Source organism: Astatotilapia calliptera, chromosome 10 (assembly GCF_964374335.1).
Source record: "Astatotilapia calliptera chromosome 10, fAstCal68.1, whole genome shotgun sequence".
Classification (NCBI taxonomy): Eukaryota; Metazoa; Chordata; class Actinopteri; order Cichliformes; family Cichlidae; genus Astatotilapia; species Astatotilapia calliptera.
Window position 1 is genome coordinate 15,227,082 of NC_137431.1, and position 12,937 is coordinate 15,240,018.

The 12,937-nt window shown below is 37.3% G+C and overlaps 2 protein-coding genes across 2 annotated transcripts in view; both read right to left on the reverse strand.

The window, feature by feature from the left end:
* Window positions 1-3,023: 3,023 nt before the first annotated feature.
* On the reverse strand, window positions 3,024-7,485 carry LOC113030008 (uncharacterized). Its single transcript, XM_026181009.2, has 5 exons — window positions 6,828-7,485; window positions 5,799-6,057; window positions 5,531-5,564; window positions 4,147-4,321; window positions 3,024-4,056 (listed from the first exon to the last, which is right to left on the reverse strand). Exons 1-5 carry the CDS (start codon window positions 6,940-6,942, stop codon window positions 3,713-3,715), a joined length of 927 nt encoding a protein of 308 aa, XP_026036794.1. The 5' UTR covers window positions 6,943-7,485; the 3' UTR covers window positions 3,024-3,712.
* Window positions 7,486-8,105: 620 nt separating this feature from the next.
* The window catches only part of LOC113030006 (ryanodine receptor 1-like), a 55,318-nt gene continuing 50,486 nt past the window's right edge, over window positions 8,106-12,937 (reverse strand). Inside the window, exons 97-107 of the mRNA XM_026180999.2 lie at window positions 12,347-12,477; window positions 12,196-12,238; window positions 11,982-12,115; window positions 11,838-11,898; window positions 11,609-11,755; window positions 11,393-11,527; window positions 11,152-11,308; window positions 10,885-10,949; window positions 10,712-10,812; window positions 8,982-9,033; window positions 8,106-8,884 (exon numbers count right to left, since the gene is read on the reverse strand). Of these exons, the coding sequence (XP_026036784.1) occupies window positions 8,789-8,884; window positions 8,982-9,033; window positions 10,712-10,812; window positions 10,885-10,949; window positions 11,152-11,308; window positions 11,393-11,527; window positions 11,609-11,755; window positions 11,838-11,898; window positions 11,982-12,115; window positions 12,196-12,238; window positions 12,347-12,477 (1,122 nt within the window). The 3' untranslated portion in view covers window positions 8,106-8,788. The remainder of the gene's footprint in view (window positions 8,885-8,981; window positions 9,034-10,711; window positions 10,813-10,884; window positions 10,950-11,151; window positions 11,309-11,392; window positions 11,528-11,608; window positions 11,756-11,837; window positions 11,899-11,981; window positions 12,116-12,195; window positions 12,239-12,346; window positions 12,478-12,937) is intronic.

The window sequence follows — 12,937 nt, forward strand, 5'->3', positions numbered from 1 at the left end:
TGTTTCAAATTAACTTTTTAGTTTTAAACAAGTTTTTGACACATTTGTAAAAGATTTGTTTTCTTGTTTTTGTGACAGGCGGTCTAATAAATTTGTTAAGCACTACTTGAATGCCAAGCCTCTAAAATAATAAAATAATTTTGTTATTGTATGTTCAGAAAAAAGGATGTGAATGAAAAAGACCTCTGCCAATGCTTGTTCAGCCAGTATATGTCATTTATATTATGTTATTATATTACTTCATATTATATTACCTTTATATTACTGGTATTATACATATGTGATTACACAATGTAAATTCGCACATGCAGTACAATCCTAAGATTAAACAAGACGTCTCTTCTTTGTCACTTTACACATTACACACCTTAAAAAGGCAATATTTACTTACAAATGTACACAGCATTCAGCATTCATGAATGAGTGTGTATGTGTGTGTGTGCACATTCACTCTTTTCTAGAGTTTGTCAAAAGGGCTAAACGAGTCCTTAGTATAACAGCCTGGGGGGAGAGACAGTTGCACATCTTGTTAGCTTTCAGGCTCCAACAATTTCTTTTTTTTTTTAAAGAAAAAAGCCTTCTGGCCTTCTGGCCTCTAACTGGTTTTGCAGTGGTGATCATCAAAATGATTCCTTTATTTTTTCTGTCATGAAAATGATTTTATTGATATCATTTTCACGTTTTCTGTCTTGTTTTAGAGATTTTAGCAACCAACTTTGCTTTCTTTGCTATGTTTGTTTTTGGTGGTGGTTTTAGACATTTTATTGTTATTTATAGTGTCTATTTTGTTGTGTACTAAGTTACACAGACTGCTGTGATACTGATACTGTTTATAAGTGCCCAAACCTCTCTCTGAAGATATTTCTGTTTGTAGACGTCAAGAAACCATGGTCACGTGTGCTGCTAAATTAGTAAGCTAAACCTTAGATGTCTTTAAATGCAGGCTAATTTTCTAGCTAACCTGGCTGACTTATGACTGTATGGCTGGCTTAGAAAATTTAAAGACCTGAATCTTGATTCTTCTGTGACTTTTTAACTTTGTTAAAAAAGAAAGAAAAAAAGATTGTGATTGCTACCAGCAACTGTAAATAATAGTTTTTATTGGTTCACAATGAAAGTACCTTTATTTTGAAATATTTGAGGGACTAGATTAGTTAATAGTTTGTTTATTCGTTTTTTTTTTATCTTCTTCCAGTCTTCCCAGGTCCGCTCACAGTTGCAGGAGACTAGGTGGGCACACCAGGGGTCTCTCGTTTCTCCCCAGCAATAGATTTCAGTTTGCTGGAAACATTGCTGGGGAGGATTTTCCAGTTGCTCCATAACTTGAGCACATAGTAATCCCTCAAGCAATCTACAGCTCCAGCTGGTCATGCCTGGAAAACCTCCAAAAGAAAGTCTCCCAGATGGTATTCTAATCAGACGCCTGAGCCATCTCGTCAAACTCTTTCTGAGCAAAGGAAAAGCAGCTCTATCCTGAGCTGTGGATGTGCCAGATCCATGGACTATTTGTGAGGCTGGGTCCAACCACCAAAGCCAGGTAAAGTGTTTAAAGAATCCCTCCAGACCTAATTAGTAAAGTGGACGTTTGGAAGGTAGATTGACCGCTAAATCAATAGCCTTGCCTCCTGCTCAGCATCCTTTCTGTGACAGTTTTCAGTGACTCACTGGTCGACCTGTCCAAAGGCCTCTTAGAAGGCAGCAACTCACTCACAACCCAGAGGAAGCAGTCCACCGTTTTCCAACAGTGAACCATGGTCTCAGACTTAACACTACTTTAAGACTTAACACTCACTTTCATACTTTTATACTGTAAGCACATAGAATAATTTCCACCAAGAAAAAAATAACCCTTAAAAAAACAGAGGCATGATATTGTTCTTAAGCTGGACACTCTTCTCACCCTGGCTGTGGCCTGGGCTCATATCACAAACAGGAGCAGAGACAAGTGGAAAGTTTGTCAGACTCCAAGCACATGCTGAAAACCTGACTGACCTTGTGTGGAGAATACTCACAGATTTCACTCCACTGCAAGTAGGACAGAGGTACTGATAATGTTTAGTTACTTTTTTTTAACTTTAAAAAAACCCAACTTAGTGCATGAACAAAGAGAGAATATTAAGAACAGTGTTAATTACAAACTCTCTTGAACCTTGGCTCTATATGGGCCTATAAGGGTATCAGTGAAGTCACACACAGGCTTTTATGACTGTCTTAAGCTGCTGCTGTGCCAGGAAGGTGATTAAGACTGCATGCATTTACACAAATAGAAGGAATTTGATTTCACTTCATAAGTGACTTGATTGGTGAGCAGCCACAGTGAAAAAAAAACAGTCTGTTGTATTTAATTTAAATAAGAGAACAAGAGAAAATTCAAAGAGTGATGATGTGACCCATGCATTACAGTAGTTACCAAACAGCGTTAAAGCTATTTTTCTCAAGAAGCATAGCTTTGCAAGCTACCTCAAAAATAGTCACATCACTGCAAAGCTACACTATATATAGGAAGAAGTCTAGTTTTGTTACCTAATGCTTCTTATTAAAAGCGTTTTAAACTAAAAAAGAAAATAATGGACAAAAATGTACTTTTAGTGCCTGTGTTACTTTAGTAACTATGTAATGATAAAAAGTATTAACAGTATTAACAAAAAAGAATTAATATGTGTTATTTAGCTTTCAACACAAATTACTGAAGAAACTGTATATACTTTATGTATTGCATACGTAGAATGGTTAAATTATTCTAGTTATAACTTATAAGAAGCACGTTGTGAGCGGGGACCTCACTCCTGCCTGATGTGTCACACCATCAGGTGTCCTCTGACATAGCTTTAGTTCAGGTATTACCAAACTGCCAGTCAGTGGGAGGTTTATTGTCTTTTTTCATTCCCTGCTCCTTTTTTTGTCTTAATTTCAATTTAATTTGGTTTCAGTTGAATGCAAAATGGATATTCTTTATTAAAAGTATTTGCAAGAAATTCAGTTTAGGTGGTTAGTAACTAACTGCACAAAGAGAACAAGTAGAACACATTTCCACACAAAGCTTTTATTCATTTAAAGGAAATGAACTCAGACAGAATTACTTTGAATGTAACATAAATCCAAGGACAATTAACAGCTGAATGTTCGAAAGGAACACAGTACCTGAAAAAAGATTAAGAGGAGCTCTAGTAGTTTGTCCTTGGTCAATGTATCTATTACAGATGGATTTTAATCCAATCTGGGTTATTACATAATTTTTAAGACTCTTTCAACACTACGCACAAATGGTACTTAAGTGTATCATGCTATCAGTCTTCAATTAGTGCCCATAATATCCAGAGCCTCCATTAAACACAGAGGAACATTTAAACCAAAACAGCAAATAATATTCTTCCACAGGATGGAGTCACATGTGTTATTAAAGTTGCTGTAATTGATGTTTTTTATGATAAATGATAGTGACAAAATAACACAACAATAAAATGATGAACCTCAGTATTATTGCCTAAATGCACATCACATTTGTGTCAGTGTTGAATTCTCACTCACTGCCACTACACCCACGAGCAACAATGCTATTATTGCAGGTTTACTGACTGACATTCAGGATTATTTTATTTATCCCTTAATAAAATATCCTCACATGGTTTTGTCATTTTGACAAAATATGTGGGAACAACTTGTTCAGTACCATTAAATATATCTGTATCCACAGTCTCCAACAAGCAGATTATTAGAAAGTAAATCCACCACAATCAAAAGCGTCAAAATCAGAGTCTGCCACTTCAAAGTCAAAGCTGTTAAAGTGGGCAGAGTCGAGTGCAGGAGTGCCAGTGTGGTACCCTCCTGCTGGTCCCATGCTGGAGAAATCTGTGCAGAGTGGCAGATCCGGGGCTTTGGCTTCCAGATTAGAAGATGAGCATGTGCCTAAATAACCCATGGCAGAGGAAGCAGCAGCCCCTCCCATCAGCAGATAAACTGCCTTCATTGCTTGGGCATTATTGATAGTGCCGTGACGCAAACAGCCTGCTGAATATGCACCTCCTTTATGATACTTAGTACGGGAAGAATTCCTGCCTGTTGAAATGAACAGTTTGAAAAACATGTTTTAATAAACTATCTATGCAATATTTTTTACATGAAAATAGAAGAAACACCAGTGCTCACCTTTCTCCTTCGGGGAAGCGCCAGTCATTGGCCCAGGGGAGGATGACTCTGTGTCGCTGACAGGTGGAGTTGGTGGATCTTTATCCAGGATTTGTTCAGGCACAAGATCTCGGAGAGTAATACGTGGTTGTGGCATCTGATGTCGCTTGCAAGGACTGAGAGGTGATGAGAGACTCTGTGGAAAAGAAAATGGAGATGCTGTTAAAGAAAAATAATGTTCCCAACACAATGTCTGCCAGGAATTCAAAGAAATGAATTAATCGACTGATTAAAACACTAAAAAAAATCTAAGGATTAAAAGATTATCTGAAAGCGCAGAGCACATTCTTTATGTAAATCAATCAATCTAATTTCCAAAGAGTCCATAGTGTAGTGTATAGTCTGTGTGTGTACAGAAAATATGATTTTGCATGCTAATAGTGATTTCTCTGAAAATATATTCACACTTTTTCTTTTTCGCCCCACTGACTCTGGTGATTCACAGCCTTCTTTCTAACACCACTACAAGGTCTACATCAGGGGTGGGCAATCTCAGTCCACGAGGGCCGGTGTCCCTGCAGGTTTTAGATCTCACCTTGGGTCAACACACCTGAATCACATGATTAGTTCGTTACCAGGCCTCTGGAGAACTTCAGGACATGTTGAGGAGCTAATTTAGCCATTTAAATCAGCTGTGTTGGTTCGAGGACACATCTAAAACCTGCCGGGACACCGGCCCTCGTGGACTGAGATTGCCCACCCGTGGTCTACATTCATTGTTTTATGTGAAACATCTCTTTGATACATACATTTAATGAATAGCAATGACATACACCAGGCAGAAACATTTAAACTACATGTCTATTGTGTAGGTCTCCCTTTTAATTTTAAAAGCTTTGACCGTTGTGACATGGACTGCCTGCACAGGTGCCCTAGCAGGCGCTTTCAGTACGTATCTCTAAGCTCTAGTTTTTTCAGCACTTGCAGATACATACTTGACTTCAGGAATCCCGATTTGGGGGATTTTAAGGACAAGTCAGCACATTGAACTCTTTTTCAAGTTTCTCATCATTTTTTTCAGTGTGGCTAAGGAAATCCTGCAGCATCCAGGAGTGTAAATAGTCTGCAAGAAGGTTTGATAGGTGGTATGCACCAAAGTAGATGGGGTCACCATGGCTACTCTGACCAATCTGCCATACAAAGCATGATGTGATGCCCCATGTTCTTTGACATGGGGCATCACATCATTTTTCTTTCATTAATGTGATCAAGTTCATCTATTTTGCTTGATAACAAATTACAATTATTAATAATGATGGTAAACATAGATGGTGAACATAGTAAACATTATTGTAAATAATTATTACACATAATTATAAATAATATAAATATGTTATTAACTTACCTTTTTCACTTTTTTCAGCACGTTCACCCACTGGCTGAAAGTGAAAAAAGCGATTGTTATTACCTTTATGCAAATTCATGTACAACAATGGAATACCTGGAAATTTTGGAATGTGTAGCTAATGTGTCTTTCACCTGACATATATGTTTCAAAATAGTCAAAAAGGCATATTCCCCAAACCACTCAAACTTTGTTATATTAAACTTAAATGTGTGCAGCATTAATCTAAAACAAGGCCCAAGAGTTAGCAGAGAAAGCCCCACAACACCTGCACTCTGCAGAGGTTTCCGCCAGCAGCAGCAGATACTTATTCTGGGGCAGGATCAGAGCAAAGCAGCAATCTCTGCCCCCGCCAGAGGGTAATTTAGGTAGGTCCAAGATCTCCTTGCCTTCCACAATCGCCTCACAACTGTTTTGCAAGAGTACCAGCTGGCTGGGAGGGGATGATGCATCATGGCACACTAGGAGACTGCCTTCAGCAGTTATAAGGATAAATCTTTTCTTCCACTGTTTGAAAATAAATCCACCTGAACCAGAAATGCAGAGAAAAAGTCAAAGTCATTGTGTAGAAAATGCTTGTTGACAAAATGACAATGTGATAAACAATTCCAATCAGAATCACAAAACCCCCAGAGGATACTGAGAGTGATCAAGATAGCAGAGGGAACATTGTACACGTGGATTAAAGAATGAACACTGTGTCATTCCATCATCCCAGCAGATTAAAGGCAGTCAGATGGTTGGGGGATCAAGCATGAATCAGATCCTGTTGACCACCGTGTGCACATCATATAGTGTAATCGCACGCACACTTTGTGTTTACTTGTTCTATATGCAAATGGTAAACAACATATGGGTATTAAAATACCAACTGTCTAAGCATCTTTTTAGCATTTTTTTCAAACTACAGCTTTAGGTCATGTTTCTATCAGCATTTGTCACAGCTTTGGATCTTGAGTGAAACAATGTATATATAGATTCGTCTGTACTTATTTGAAGAAAAACTCATAATATGGTTGCTAATGGATACAAAGATGAGAAGACTGATAGGTTTCTCTTATTAAAATTGTACTCAAGAGCATTGCTAACTTGTCCTATTTATCATCCTTTTTTAACACCATCTCCATGCCATGAGATAATGATGGAAATTATACATAAATATATATAAACAAAATCTGCATTTGCAATAGCATGACAGAAAGTACACAACAAACTGGAAAATTACCGTAAGCCCTACAAAAAGCAACACATACCAACCGCTAGAAAGATCCACACCTGAAGTAAAGATCCGACTCACCATACATCCTGAGCATGCCCTGATGTATCCCCGAGATGTTCATGTTTACAGTCGATGTGTGACTCCAGTGGGCTGAGAGAGAAATGTTTGCACACAGAATGGCCAAAAAGCACATGAGGCTCAATGTGAGTTTTTAATGCTCAGCTTTAATCCCCAGTCAGCTGGGATGCTCCACAGAGTCAAAGTTCAGCAGCATGGTATGAAAATGGGTTGTGATGAGAGAAAGAGTGCTGTAGTGCGTGCAGAGATACTGTGTAAATCAGGATGATTCGACTGTTTTTGAATGTTTGTTTTTAATACCCATTTGCTTTTACATACACCAAATGGATATTACAACTGAAAGTCATTTTAAATCATCAAACCATCACCAGACATCCATTTCTTTTATTAAATACACACCATGAATAGTAAGCCAACAATATAATTAATCAACCAGAGGTTTTGTTGCTGTCATGAAAATAAAAATAATAACATTTTGGGGGGGGGGGGGGTTTGGGGACAATTTAGTGCATTGTCATCTTAAACTGTGAATATTTATCAACCCGTGTCTAATCAGACAATAGTTTTTTTGCACTTACATTTACTTAAAAAAAGTAAGTCCACATTTAAAAAAATTGTAGGTTTATTGGAACCTACCAGGGTTTTAATCAGAATCAGAATCAGAATCAGAATACTTTATTGATCCCTGGGGGAAATTATTATTATTATTATTATTATTATTATTATTTTTTTTTTTTTAGTAAGAGATAGAAAACGGAGGAAAATACAAGTCAGAAAAAAAAAAGAATACGTAAGAAAAAAGAGCTAAACTAAGAGAAAAGCAGGAGCGACTGTAACAGGCTGCACGCTGGTTGGCGCATGCGCACTAAATAGCTGGTTTTAGTAGCTGAAATGCAAACTAACTTGCAATGACTTTGCAAAGTTGCCAACAAATAATCTAAATGTTATCCTTTAATCGACTTTTATTATATAATCTAGTAAAATGCATCCATTGAAAAATAGTTAGAGTAAAGGTTAACTGGTGGGATGCACACTTGGGGATTCAGTGACAGCGAATAAATGCATTTATCATTTCAGGCTAAAGAGGATTACTGTCTAATGAATGGTGAAGTGCTTGATAAAAAACTTTAAAAGCTTAAAAATGGTTGAAGTGAACATTAACCTGGTTTTAATTTTTCCGTCTTTTTCATTCTTTTTGAATTGCAGCTTTCGCTTGCTGCATTTTTGTGTGTGTTTATTAATTGTGTTAAATACAATAACAAAGGCTACTCGAGCCACTGCTGATCAAACTCATCTTTATTACACATACTGTTTAATGCCAAGTCCAAGATCAACTAATAGTGATATTACAGTCAAGCTTACCCTAATGTAATGTACTCTAATGTTTTCACTATCCCAGACTTTTAAATTAATTTAGGAAAAAACATTAAATAAAATTCAACATAAATACTGTAGTATGTGAAGAAATTAAAACTGGAAAAAATCAGCTGTTCTAACAAATAAATATGCTAAAGTTCCAATGATGCCACAACCACCAAAGCATATAATTGAGACTGAATAGTATGTAAGTACAATTAATATGCATGTGTGATATGTGTGGTAGTCTGCTTGAGTTACTGCACATTAACTGGTAAGTTGCTTTCTTTGAAACAGGTTAACTGTGAGTGACATTAGAAAACTAATGAGCAAAATCCATAAATTCTCTAAATTTGTGTCAGAGGCAATGCTTTACAAATAAGTAGCTAAATGACTAAACTTTACAAAAAGACTGGCATGAATTTCCCTTCTAGGGCAAATTCTTATCCCTTCTTATTCCTAATTATCCATAGAAATTATTAAAGTTTTTATTAATAGTCATCTTAATAGTTCACAAACAGGATTTTCTTGATTTTTCTAGACAATTCCAGTTTGCTGTGATATGACATGACAACCTCATTTGTAAAATATTTGAAGGAAATATTTTAAGAGAGCTGATCCTCAAACTGTTTTCTGAAACAGTCTCCAGCTGGGAAGAAGTCCCAACAGCGCTCCTGGTACATCTTCCACACATATGACTCCTGAAAAGACACGATATAAGAACACAAGAGGTAATGTGAGGCCTTGAATGGAGCACACTAACTAAAGAAAAACTGTAATAAAAACCTTCAGACTGACCGGCCCAGTGTGCTCGGTGTCATCTTTGTTGATGAGGTACATTAAAAAGAACCTGAAAAAAAAAGATCCTGTGAATATTTTCTTATTTGTGCATCCATGTAGAGATATACTACAGTTAAGCCCATAAATATTTGGACAGAGACAACTTTTTTCCTAATTTTGCTTCTGTACAATATCACAATGACTTTTAAATGAAACAACTCAGATGTAGTTGAAGTGCAGACTTTCAGGTTTAATTCAGTGGGTTGAACAAAAAGATTGCATAAAAATGTGAGAAACCAAAGCATTTTTAGCACAATCCCTTCATTTCAGGGCCTCAAAAGTAATTGGACAAATTAAATAACTGAGAATAAAATGTTAATTTCTAATACTTGGTTGGAAACCCTTTGCTGGCAATGACAGCCTGAAGTCTTGAACTCATAGATATCATCAGATGCTGGGTTTCCTCCTTTTTAATGCTCTGTCAGGCCTTTACTGCAGCAGCTTTCAGTTGCTGTTTGTTTGTGGACCTTTCTGTCCAAAGTTTAGTCTTCAACAAGTGAAATGCATGCTCAACTGGGTTAAGATCAGGCGACTGACTTGGTAATTCAAGTATATTTTACTTCTTTGCTTTAATAAACTGGTTGGTTGCATTGCCTATATGTTTTGGGTCATTGTCCATCTGTATTATGAAACGCTGCCCTATCAATTTGACTGCATTTAGCTGGATTTACATAAACAGTATGTCTCTGAACACCTCCGAATTCATTCGGCTGCTTCTGTCCTGTCCTGTGTCACATCATCCCAGGGCCACTGGGAGCCATGCATGCCCACACTGCCTTAGCCGTGTTTTAGATGATGTGATATGCTTTGGATCATGAGCTGTTCCACAACTTCTCTATACTTTTTTCTTGTCATCATTCTGGTAAAGGTTTCATTTGTCCAAATAATGTTTTTCCAGAGCTGTGCTTCCTTTTTTAGCTATTTTTAGCAAAGTCAAATCTAGCCGTCTTAAGGCTTATGAGTGGCTTGCACCTTGCAGTGAACTTTCTTTATTTGCTTTGATGCAGTCTTCTCTTTATGGTAGACTTGGATATTGATACGCCTATGTCCTGGGAAGGAGTGAAAGAGTTTCTTTTTAACATTGAAATGATTCTGCAATAATCCACAACAGTTGTCTTACTTGGACGTCCAGGTTTTTTGCATTGCTGACTTCACCAGTGATTTCTTTCTTTCTTTCTGTCTCAGGAGTACCAAACTGTAGATTTTGTCACTCCTAATATTGTAGTCATTTCTCAGATGGGTTTTTCTGTTTTTGCAGCTGAAGAATGGCTTGTTTCACGTGAATGGAGAGCTCCTTTGACCACATATTGTCTGTTCAAAGCAAAATCTTCCTAATGCAAACACCACACCACAAATCAACTCCAGCCCTTTTATCTGCTTGATTGATATTGATATAACGAAAGAATTGCCCACCTCTGCCTTTGAGTCAATTGTCCAATTACTTTTTTGACACCCTCCCTTTAAAAAGAGAGTAGTACATGCTAAACAGATGAAACTCCTAAACCCTTCACTCAATTTAAATGTTGATACTCTCAAGTGAAAGCAGATAGTCTACACATTATGCCCACACCCATAATATAACTCAAATATGTTTTAGGAAATAGGTAAAAAAAAAAAAAACTTTTGTCAGTGTCCAAGTATATATGGACCTAACTGTATACAAGGTAAGACAGAAGAGGGGCACTCACATGTAATTGGCCAGGTTGTGTTCATCAAAAGTGTGAGTCTCAAAGCCATGCGGCGTTGTATCAAAGTAGTCACTTCCAATGCCACATATGAAGCATTTCGTCTGCACAAAAAAACAGTGGTCAATGTGGCATGATAAATGTGTGAAAAATATAAACACTGAACACGACTGTACCTCCATGTCTTCCTTGACTTGCTCTTGTTGGTCTCTGAGTTCTCCAAAGGCGTCAATGATCAGACCTGCAGTACACAATAACACAATCATCACACATGTATATAAAATCTGAACGTGTCCTAAAATCACTTTTCTGTGCCAACAGTAATCCAGATGTTCCTCACACTGTCCCATTGTGTTTCTTTACTTTTAGTTCAAACCAATTATACAATTATAACATTTGATGAGTAATGAAGGATTTGTCTCCCAGGAGAGGATTTTCTATACCCTGAATGATGGCCAGCAGGATAACAATGACGAAGAAAAAGAAAGTAATATCAAAGACCACTCGATAAAGCTCGTATTCATCTCCAGCTGGGTCTTCAATCTCATCTCCAATGCCTCCGCCTGCTCGGACACCCACATACATGTGGAACAGATAACACTGTAAAGTAAAAAAAAAAAATGTGGGGAGTGGCAAAGTTGAGAGAGGAAGTACAAAGTTTGTTTATCATCCACAATCACGTACAGTCATCATATCGTCACATTTCATATCTGGTTCGTCTTCATCTTCACTCTTGTTGTAAAACTTGCGGAAGAAATTGAAGGCAACTACGGTGTAAAGATACACCACCACAGCCAGCAAGCCCACTGTCATCATGAGCTAGCAGGGAGAAGAAGAAAGAAGAGTGAGCAAAGTGAAGCTTAAACAACATTAGTGCAAGTGAGTATTTCCTGCTCTTGCCTGTTTGCCATTGTGTGTGACTGAGGACAGGATAGTGCGAAGAGTCTTGACACCCATCGCAATATCCAGCAAGTGACAGGCGAAGAAGAAGTTGTTGTAATGCCCAAGCAAAGACATCACCAAGTACCAACAGAGATAAAGAAAAGTCTACAAAGAGATGTGTAAGTATAATTTAGTACAATGTAGTGCAGAAATAGTATAGTATGATATAGTATATAGGTTTGCTTACACCATCTGTGAACACCACACCAAATTTCCAGATCTGGTACTTGATGTCAATAGAAGTCACCCTAAAAGAGACAACATTCTCTTTAATGTGCTTGTTTTAGTTTTCAGAAATCATGCCAAATGTGCATCTGACTGTATACGGTACCATGCAAACACAGAGTTATCTGGTTCTTCCTGTTTCTTCTCATGTTGTTGACTCACATCCAGGGAAGCTAAATCAACCCCCAGGAGCTCAGCAATTCTTTCTCTTCCATAAATGTCTCCGTATTTATCCAGAACCTGGACATGGACATGCCATTACATGTGAACATGCCGTACTGAGCTCAAAGTTAAGACCACTTGAGTCAATCTTAACTCACCTTTCGCTTGACAAATTTATCCCAGTAGTTGTTTGGGAAAGAGCTGCAGGAAAATAGGATCATTTGTCAATTACATAAAGAAAAAAGCTTTTCAGAATTTTCTTGTGAGCCTGCTTCTCACTATTAAAAGCTGTTTTCTGTATCTACGTACGGTGTATTCAGGACTAATCTGTCCCACTGGCCCTTGATGTCATCATCCTCAGGTTGCTCAGTGATGTAGAGGCCATCAAATTCCAGCTTTCTCGCAAGTTCTTTCTCTCTTTTAAAAATAACCAGGGGAATCTGGCAGAAACAATAGCAAGTGCTGTTTCACTGAGGTATGCGGATGATTCAATACAATTTATCAAAATCTGTCAATATTTATGAAGAAATAGAGATGGGAATTGATAAAAATTTAGCAATTCCATTTTTTTTTCCATTATCGACTTTCTGATTCTCATTCGATTCTCTCTGACTTTGCTTTGAGAGTCACCACAATTGCTAAGCAGTATAATTAATTACTCCCAAGTTAAAATTATTTATTATACTACTCTTTATATTACTTTGCTTTCTCTGACCTGAAATGTGCTGGATCATAATTACTACTTAACAGCAGACCTAACAACATGCAGCCCCATACACCAACACAAATCCCAATCCTAATGAGGACTGTGAGATTATTCTGTTATCATATGTTATCTTATATCTGTAGTTAAAGTAGTTGAATTATGTTAACTGCTGTAGGTCATATAATATCCTTTAG